The 10,210-nt window shown below is 35.0% G+C and overlaps 1 protein-coding gene across 1 annotated transcript; it reads left to right on the top strand.

The window, feature by feature from the left end:
* The first annotated feature begins 5,830 nt into the window (after nucleotides 1-5,830).
* Nucleotides 5,831-8,477, top strand: LOC110705054 (cinnamoyl-CoA reductase 1-like). The gene is made up of 6 exons (XM_021882880.1): nucleotides 5,831-6,354; nucleotides 6,594-6,763; nucleotides 7,237-7,434; nucleotides 7,524-7,689; nucleotides 7,772-7,958; nucleotides 8,080-8,477. The coding sequence occupies exons 1-6, from the start codon at nucleotides 6,225-6,227 to the stop codon at nucleotides 8,222-8,224; spliced, it is 996 nt and encodes a 331-aa protein (XP_021738572.1). The 5' UTR covers nucleotides 5,831-6,224; the 3' UTR covers nucleotides 8,225-8,477.
* The last annotated feature ends 1,733 nt before the right edge of the window (nucleotides 8,478-10,210 follow it).

The following is a 10,210-nucleotide window of genomic DNA, read 5'->3' as shown; positions in this document are numbered from 1 at the left end:
TTTTACTTTTTCCCGCCCGTATATAAAAATTGCCGAAATGTTTACCATGGTCGCTAATACCCTCCGGGAGTTCAATTGGCTGGGTGGAACCATCCAATTTGCCTTTAAATGACCAGTTTACCGGTTTACAACTTGCACCAATTTCATTAACTCAAGCCTACCAGAACATTTATGCCAACATATAATGATCATATATGGTTCCAAACGATATTATATGACCCCGAGATGTATTCCAAAAAATTTCTAGGATTTCGACACTGAGCCTCGAAACCTCCAAAATTTCTCAAAAAGTGTGGATAATCCCTTAAATTTTGGAATTTTTTGACTTTTTTTCGCTTGTAAATAAACCGAAATGTTTACCATGGTCCCAAATACCCTCCGAGAGTCTAATTATGTGGGTGGAACCATCCAATTTGCCTTTAAATGACGAATTTACCGGTTTACAACTTGCACCGATTTCATTAACTCAAGCCTATCACGAACAATTATGACAACATATAATGATTATTTATGGTTCCAAACGGCCTTATATGACCCCGAGACGTATCCCCTAAAATCTCATTTCTTTTCAATGCCGGACTCCGAAACTTTCAAAGTTTCTTAAAAAGTATGGATATTGGCATTCAATTTTAGAATTTTTTTGATTTTTTTTCGCGCAGAAATAAAAATTGCCGAAATGTTTACCATGGTCCCTAATACCCCAGGGGAGTCCAATTGGGTGGGTGGAACCATCCAAGTTGTCTTTTAAACGATTAATTTAACGGTTTACAACTTGCACCGATTTCATTGACTCAAGCCCACCACGAACATTAATGACAAAAAATAATGATCACATATTGTTCCGAACGACATTATATGACCCTGAGATATATACCCTAAAATTTCAAGACTTTTAGACACCGGACCCCAAAGACTCCAAAATTTCTCAAAAAACATGAATATTAGCCTTCATTTGATTTTTTGACTTTTTTTGCCTGGAAATAAAAATTGTCCAAATGTTTACCATAATCTCTAATACCCTTCGGGAGCCCAATTGGGTAGGTGGAACCATCCAATTTGCCTTTAAACGGCTAATTTACCGATTTACAACTCTCACCGATTTCATTAATTCATGTCTACCACGAACATTTATAACAACATATAATGATCATTTATTGTTCCAAACGACCTTATATGACCATGAGATGTATCCCCTAAAATCTCAAGCCTTTTCGACAATGAGCCCCAAAACCTCCAAAATTTCTCAAAAACCGTGGATATTAGCCTTTAATTTTGGAATTTTGACTTTTTTCGCCCGAAAATAAAAATTGCCAAAACTTTTACCATGGTCCCTAATACCCTCCGGCAGTCCCATTGGATGGGTGGAACCATCCAATTTGCCTTTAAACGGCAAAATTTACCGATTTACAACTTGCACCGATTTCATTAACTCCAGCCTATCACGAACATTTATGACAACATATAATGATCATATATGATTCCAAACAACATTATATGACCCCGAGATTTATCCCTTAGAATTTAAATACTTTTCGAAAATGGGCCCGAAACCTTCAAAATTTCTCAAAAACCGAGATTTATCCAATTTGCCTTTAAACGGCTAATTTACCAATTTACAACTTGCACTGATTTCATTAACTCAAGCCTACCATAAACATTTATGACAACATATAATGATCATATATGGTTCCAAACGGCATTATATGACCCGAGATTAATCCCCTAAAATTTCAAGACTTTTCGACACTAGGCCTTGAAACCTCCAAAATTTCACAAAATGCGTGGATATTAGACTTCAATGTTGGAATTTTTTAACTTTATATCATCCGCAATAAAAATTGCCGAAATGTTTATCATGGTCCCTAGATAATATCCTCCGGGTGTCCAATTGGTTGGGTGGAACCATCCAATTTGCCTTTAAACAACCAATTTACCGATTTACAACTTGCACCGATTTCATTAACTCGAGCCTACCACAAACATTTATGACAACATATAATGATCATATATGGTTCCAAATGGTATTATATGACCCCGAGATTTATCTCCTAAAATTTCAAGGCTTTTAGACACCGGGCCCTGAAACCTCCAAAATTTCTCAAAAAGCGTGGATATTAGCCTTAAATTTTATTTTATTTTTTTACTTTTTTCGCCCGAAAATAAAAATTGTCTAAATGTTTACCATGGTCCCTAATACTCTCCGGGAGTCTAATTGGGTGGGTGTAACCATCCAATTTCCCTTTAAACGGCCAATTTACCACTTTATAATTTGCACCGATTTCATTAAATCAAGCCTACACTAGTAGAAAAAACGCTATTCGTAACTAACAAAAACGGGCTTTTTGTAACCAACATTGGCCGTTACAAGTACTGGGGTTACAAATAGTCCTTTCAGTTGTAACGGACATTGTCCAATTGCTAGTTATGAATAGGTACCCATTTGTAACGGACAATTCAATTGTTAGTTACAAATAGGTAAATATTTGTAACCCACAATTGATATGTCAGTTACAAATAGGTACCTAGTTGTATCGAACATGTTAATTGTTGGTTACAAATGCTCATTTTCGATATTAAAAAAAAACCTAGCAAATTCTAGGTCGATGCAACTTTTATTATTATTATTATTATTATTATTATTATTATTATTATTATTATTATTATTATTATTATTATTATTATTATTATTATTATTCCTAAGGGCACCAATTCAACAACCAAAAAAAGGTAAAAATTAATGGCTTAACCCCGTCCCACTGCCCCCACAACACACCGACGAATCCACCACCGACGACCCAAACCCACCTCCATTGCGCAACTAGCAAATGATGCTAGGTTACGTTGAAAAGTGTCATGGAACTTGAATCCACCACCGACGACCCACAACCCCCATCCACCCACGAATCCCACCATCCTAACCCATATCGTTCTCCCCCACCCATGACCGCCACAAACACCACCAATACAAACCAAACACCACCACCAAACACACTAAAAACAGATTTATCATACAAATAAAAAAACCTAAAAATTATACACATATATTACGAAATTAAAACACAATTATCTAAAAATTAAACAAAAAAAAAATAAAATTAAATGAAATTATGTACACAAAAAGTCCAAAAAATCGAAAGGAAGAAATAATTATAAATTAAAATTCCAATTTCATAAAAAAAAAATTATAATTAGAATTTAAAATAAACAAGCCTAGATCTAATGTCTAAAGTTAATTAAACTAACTAAGATCTAAAATTCGAAAACCTCGGTTGACAACAAAGGGTTACTTTGACATTGGATGCTCGATTGTTTAGCGGTGTGTAGACAATTGACGACATATATATGTTCGTGGATTGACAATGAAGCTCGACGACTCATGGGTGGCGGTGTGTGGTCGTGGTCGTCGTGGCAACTTGCAGGATAGAATTTCTTAGAGATTAAGGGAAATGGGAGAAAGAAAAAGGGAGGACATAGAGATTTGAAAGGAGAGAGGAACGGAGGAGGAAGAGGGGGGAGAATAGACAGAATTGAGAGGAGAGAGAAAGAAGAGAAGGGAGGAGGAGAGAGACTATAGAGTTGAGAAATAAAGGGGGTGACTGTATGATATTTAGGGTTAGAGGAGTGATGGGCTTTGGGCCGTTCTCCTTCCTTCCTATTTGTAACCAACTATAAAATGTCCGTTACAAATAGAATGTATTTGTAACCAACATTATATTGTCCGTTACAAATTGGATGTATTTGTAACCAACATTATGTTTTCCGTTACAAATAAGATGAATTTGTATCAGACATAGCTAATGTTGGTTACAAATATAGTATTTGTAACTAATAAAAAACTGTTGGTTACAAATAAGGCGTTACAAATAGCATTTTTTCTACTAGTGCTACCACGAACATTTATGACAACATATAATGATCATAAATGTTTCCAAACGGCATTATATGACCCCGAGATGTATCCCCTAAAATTTCAAGGCTTTTCGACACCGGGCCTCGAAACCTCCAAAATTTCTTAAAAAGCGTTGACCTTAGCCTTCAATTTTGGAATATTTTGACTTTTATTCGCCCGAAAATAAAAATTGCCAAAATGTTTTCCATGGTCCCTAATACCCTCCGGGAGTCCAATTGGGTGGGTGTAACCATCCAACTTGCCTTTAAACGGCCAATTTACCGGTTAATAATTGCACCAATTTCATTAATTAAATCAAGCCTACCACGAACATTTATGACAACATATAATGATCATATATGGTTCCAAACGGAATTATATGACCGCGAGATGTATCCCCTAAAATCTCAAGTCTTTTCGACACCGGACCTTGAAACCTACAAAAATTTCTCAAAAAGTGTGGACATTAGCCCTTTAATTTTGGAAATTTTTGACTTTTTCGCCTGGAATAAAAATTGCTGAAATGTTTATCATGGTCCCTAACACCCTCCGAGAGTCCAATTGGGTGGGTGGAACCATCCAATTTGCCTTTAAACGGCCAATTTATCGGTTTACAACTTGCATCGATTTACTAGCTTACAACGGCCAATTTAATTAACTTGCACTGAACCTGACTTGAACTGAAATTGATCCAAACCTGTTTAACCCGTCAAAAGCCAAATATTACCCGACTTGTTACTAACCTGACTCGAATTCAACCCAACCCGTTCCTAACTCGACCTAAAATGAACCCAACCTGTTACAAACTCGACCCGAAATCAACCCGACTTGTTATTAACCCGTCCCAAATTAAACCCGACTTTTTATTTGACCCGACCCGAATTTAACCATACTTATTACTTACCCGACCCAAAAATTCAACCCGATTTATTACTAACTCGACTCGAAATTAACACGAGTTGTTATTGACCCGACCTAAATTCAACCCTAATTATTCCTGACCCGATTTCAAATCACCTTAAATGCATTTTAGACCACTTTATTATTGTTGATCAAAACATTTTGCCTAGCTAGGGAGACCAAGTCGGTACAGTCCGGCAAAAGAAAGGAGCATCATCCTCAAATTTAAGAGTTAAATATAGTACATATATTTGTTGTATGGTCAAAGGAGATAATTATCTTCCTAAGTTATAGGCTATAGTTCCCTAGTATATTGCCATATATATTATTGTCAAGGAAATAATTAGCTTGATAAAAATGATAATTATCAATTTATAGTTAGTTGAACCCGAATATGACCAGACTTAGAAATGACTCGACCTGATTGTAACCTGCAAATTATTAACTTGAACATAACCCGACTTGAATCCGAGAATGACCTGACTTGGAAATGACCCAACCTGATTATAACTAAATTATTGACTTGAACCAAACCCGATTTGAACCCAAGAATGACCTGACCCTCATTATAACCCGCAAATTATTGACTTGAATCGAACCCGACTCAAATCCGAGAATGACCCGACCTGATTCTAACCCGCAAATTATTGACTTGAACCGAATCCGACTCGAACCCGAGAATTACCCTAATCGGTTTTAACCCGTGAAAACTCGAATTAAACCCGACTTATTATTCACCCGACCCGAATGTAACCCGATCTATTATTAACCCGACCCAAACCCAACCCAAGCCCGATAAGAAGTATGACCCGACTCAAGCATGACCCAACCTAAACCCGACCCGCATAAGTTATGAAATTAATCTGAATTGACCCGACCCACTCTTACCTGACCCATACCCGACCCATTTACCCGAATTGATAGCCGTAGTTGCAACTTTGGAATATTTTATATCTCTCAAATAATACCCTAAAGTTGCAAAAAAAAAAAAAAAAAAAATCGGAGGTAGTATTTATAATCGACTGCCAAATGTATTGACTTGAACATACTTTTTAGTCCTTTAATGGTTTTGAAAGTAAACGCAGATATTGTTTAAGAAATTGAGGTAGTTGGCTGAGCAGTAACAAAGCGATGAAACACAAAGCATCTTGTTTCTCGAGTGCCCACAACTCTTAAACAAAGACTGATGATAGAGGAATTATAAATAAAAAATTCGTTAAGCAAAAGTATTATTCAACTACTATACTAGTAGTTTCGGTCTATTAGCACTCAGTTCAGTCATTTGTTTGAATGATGAAAGCTCAAACAAACATTTTTCTGAACTGCTTCGATGTAAAGTAAGAGAAATTAGTTAAATAAACAGGTAATAAGGAGTTGAAAATCAAGCAATCATACTTGAAAACTTGTAAGCAAGACAAGGAGTACGTAAATCTGAATGGAAAAAGTTATGAATGGAGAAGAAAAGAGAGTTTGTGTGACTGGTGCTTCAGGTTTTATTGCTTCTTGGATTGTCAAGCTTTTGCTCCAACGAGGTTATCAAGTCAACGCTACTGTTCGTAACTTAAGTATGTTTCTCCTCTTTCTGTCTATGTGTGCGTGTTTTATTCACCTGACTTTTCATTGTAGCGTTAAGCTTATATATCCTCCTGTTAATGTTTGTCCCAATCGAATTTATTTAATTTTTTTTCATAGTAACCCATTGAGCAATAAGAACTCTATTTGTGTATGCTTATTTGTCGATGAATAATCATGGACAAAGTTAATATCTCAAATATATTTGGTTCGTATGTTATTGAACATACAGATGATCCCACACAAAAGGAGCACTTGCTTGCAATGGATGGTGCTGAAAAGAGGCTTCACTTGTTTGAAGCAGATCTCTTGGAAGAAGGTTCCTTCGATTCTGTTATCCGTGGATGTGGTGGTGTTTTCCACACTGCAACTCCGCTTATACTCTTTTCCACGAATCCTGAGGTTTCTTGTTCAACTAGTCCCTTTAAACCCTTCGAATTCCTAGTTTCAGAACGGTTCCACCAATTTCACTCGTCGTTCACTGTTAGTTTAAATGTTGTGATTACATAACACTGAAGTCCACCTTTTCTCTGTTAGTTAAGGTTATAACTGATACAGGGCCAGTTCTAAACTGGCTCATTTAAATGTCAAGTGTTGCACGCTTCGAGTATTTATATATGTACATTACTTAGGGCATGTTCTCATACGTTGAAATTCAGTTCAGCTCAGTTCAGTTCAGTTCAGCTCCTAATTTCCTTCTCTTATAAAATATTCAGTTTAGTTCAGTTCAGTTCAGTTCAGCTGATTTCAGTCAATGAGAAGCTGAGAACAGGCCCTTAGTGTCACTTGAGATGTTGCAGCCCCTGCTAATACTTACAGGTAAGGCCAGTAATAATAAGACATGTGCTTCATCTTTGTATTTTCGGAATTTTCAGGAAGAAGTGATTGAACCTGCTGTGAAGGGAACTCTTAATGCTCTTTCCTCCTGTGTAAAAGCCGGTTCATCTGTCAAACGAGTGATTTTCACATCTTCTACTGCAGCAGTTGTACACAATGGAAGACCTCTCACCAATGAGACAGTAGTTGATGAAACATGGTTTTCTTCTCCAGCAGGCTGCAGGGGAAGAAAAGGGGTAGGCATAATTCTGTTCCTTTTCAAATTACTCAGTATATAATTAGCTAGGAGATTATACAATTGTACTTTCATAATCGTCGTATGCAGGAGTGTTACAGTCTCTCAAAAACCTTAGCTGAGGATGCTGCGTGGAAATTCGCCAAAGAGAATGGCATCAATCTGATTTCAGTAAACCCTGCTGGTGTAATAGGCCCATTGTTGCAGCCAACAATAAATGCTACAACATTTTACTATATTATTAACTTGATTAACGGTATGATCAATAACAAAGTATTAAGTATCGCGTCCTTTTGATTAAAACATCAGACTGTTTCTAATTATTGAGCTGATTTTAGGGTCAGAAACCTATCCAAATTCAAGTTTTGGGTGGGTTCATGTAAAAGATGTAGCCGAGGCACATATTCGTGCCTTTGAGATCCCTTCTGCTAATGGAAGGTACATATTGAGTGAAACTGTTGCACATTTCTCTGAAATTGTCAAAATATTGCATGAGCTTTACCCGAGTCTCAAACTTCCTGAAAAGTAAGTACATGCTTTCCTTAAGTTATTTTTCTGAAATCTGTTGTCTTTGGTTCTAGTTTGTATTGTAACTAACTAACTATTATGTAATTGTTACATGATACCCTTCATTTCTTGCTTCTAGGTGTGAGGATGATCAACCACTTGCAGCGAGTTACAAGATTTCGCAGTACAAAGCCAAGACCTTAGGCATTGAGTTCATTCCCTTACAAATTGCTCTCAAGGAAACTGTTGCGTGCTTAAAGGAGAAGTTCAACATTAGTGTTTGATACTATTTTTTCTTTCTTTCTTTTTCTTTTTCTATTTCTACTAACTTGTTTAATACTGTATATTCTTGGCTGTGTTTAGTTTCTGCAACAATGAAGGAAATGCTTGTATGCTGTGATTTATAGACTAGTGTTTAATTGGTGGCTATAAACATATACTATAAAGTCTATAATCATGCATGTTTCCTAAGGCCTTTTTCTCCTAGCAACTAATATACTGGACCATATGAAAATAGGGACGTATTTTATTGATGTACACTTTCTTGCAATTTATATTAGCGTAGTGATTATCACATAGCTTTCTCATACTACTCACTATTTTTCATATTAAAATTAGTGTGTGATCTGAGCGATGCTTTATATCATTACTATACTTATCATATAATTAAATATTACTACGTACTAAACAGTAGAATAATTAATGGAAATAGTTTTTAAATAAACACCCCAATCAAAGTTAGATATATGATTAAAAGCGTTGAATATAAAAGTATGACTAAAAGTTGACTAAGATGGTAAGACTTTTAACTTAATTATTGTTGGTCATGAATTAAAACACCATAATAATTTCTATTAGCATTAAAAAATTGTTGATTGTGGATGATGTGGCATGTTTCTAGTGTGTGAGAAGGGTATCACGTGACACATACACTTTCTTAGATATATGGTACGTCTTTTAATTTATTAGTATAAAATGAATACTCGTAGATACTATAAGTTATACCCCCTTTGTTCCTTAAAAATTTTCCCAATGTAAAAAAATGAGAATTATGCTATCCATGCCATTGTTCGCGGCTAAATTAACTTTTCTTTCTTGCTTCAATTGTACAAGATTTTTGTCTAACCATAGGGGAACTAATTTCCTGTGGTGTTATGCTTTTCCAATTCAGTTTGTTACATCTTTATGTTCATTTTCAATTGAGCTTAATCATTAACAATTCTTTGGCTTTGTATTATATTGGCTTGTGTAAGGTTACTCATTTTGATTGATTCTTGCCATCTTGCAACATACTAATCTTTTTAAGATGGATCTTGACCATGTTTGAAAATTATAGATTACTCTAATTGTTAGTTGTTTATATCAGTCAATTTACTCGTATTTATTATTTGTGTATGTACGTAAAGTATTTGGCAATTGTAGTTGTTTTGAAATTCATCAAGTAAAATGACCATATATGGATGGGTAAATCTTTGGTAAAGAGTGGTAAATTTGATAAAGTATAGGATAGAATTGTCAATTCACCATTACATACAAAACTGATCTTCCAAAGAGCTATTATAGCCGGCTTTTTTCAAATTAGCTTATTAAGCTCAAACCTCTCTCAACCAAACACTCTCATTAGAGTTTAAAGTAATTTAATCTCTTTTTTATTCCACATCTCTCATAACCAAACACGCCTAATTGAGGTTTGGCGAGTTGCTCTACACTATAAATGTATGTTAAATACTAATTTCAGATGATGTTACTTCTAATTTCTTATTTAACATACATACTTTAATACTAGTAGTACATTATATTCTATTCAAACTCTTAAAAGATGTAGAGCAATGTTACATTAGCTAATTAGCCAAAAATGAATAATTTCATGTTAATGATATTAAATATTAATAGCTCCATTATTTGTTTTCGTTTGTTTGTGGATAATATGAAAGCTCAAATTCTACATAATAATTTAGTTTCATAATGATTTGGAACTTTCTTTTGCACCTAACATTATTATTATCATCCTCAAAATAAATGAACATAAGGAAAAATTAAAAAAATAAAATAAAAATGGGGTCCACGCTCTAATATTTTAAGAAAGAGCGACATTATAGGAAAGTGAAAACAATCATGAAAAGCATAATCAAATAAAATCAAAGAGAATTAGAAGCAAATCAGACAAAAAAGCTTAAGCTCCAATGCTTTTTGTCCTTACCAATTACCATTGCTTGCTTTTGCTGCTGGCTTTAATTATTACTAACTCTGTATTTACTCAAATCCTATGT

This window comes from Chenopodium quinoa, unplaced genomic scaffold (genome assembly GCF_001683475.1).
Source record: "Chenopodium quinoa cultivar QQ74 unplaced genomic scaffold, ASM168347v1, whole genome shotgun sequence".
Lineage (NCBI taxonomy): Eukaryota > Viridiplantae > Streptophyta > Magnoliopsida > Caryophyllales > Amaranthaceae > Chenopodium > Chenopodium quinoa.
The sequence above is the reverse complement of the archived record's forward strand: the minus strand, read 5'-3'. Positions and strand labels throughout refer to the sequence as shown.

Coding starts and splice junctions, on each gene's coding strand:
- LOC110705054 (XM_021882880.1), top strand. CDS start 6,225: ATGGAAAAAGTTATGAATGGAGAAGAAAAGAGAGTTTGTGTGACTGGT. Junction 7,435..7,523: donor GCTGCAGGGGAAGAAAAGGG/GTAGGCATAATT, acceptor CGTCGTATGCAG/GAGTGTTACAGTCTCTCAAA. Junction 7,690..7,771: donor TATTATTAACTTGATTAACG/GTATGATCAATA, acceptor AGCTGATTTTAG/GGTCAGAAACCTATCCAAAT.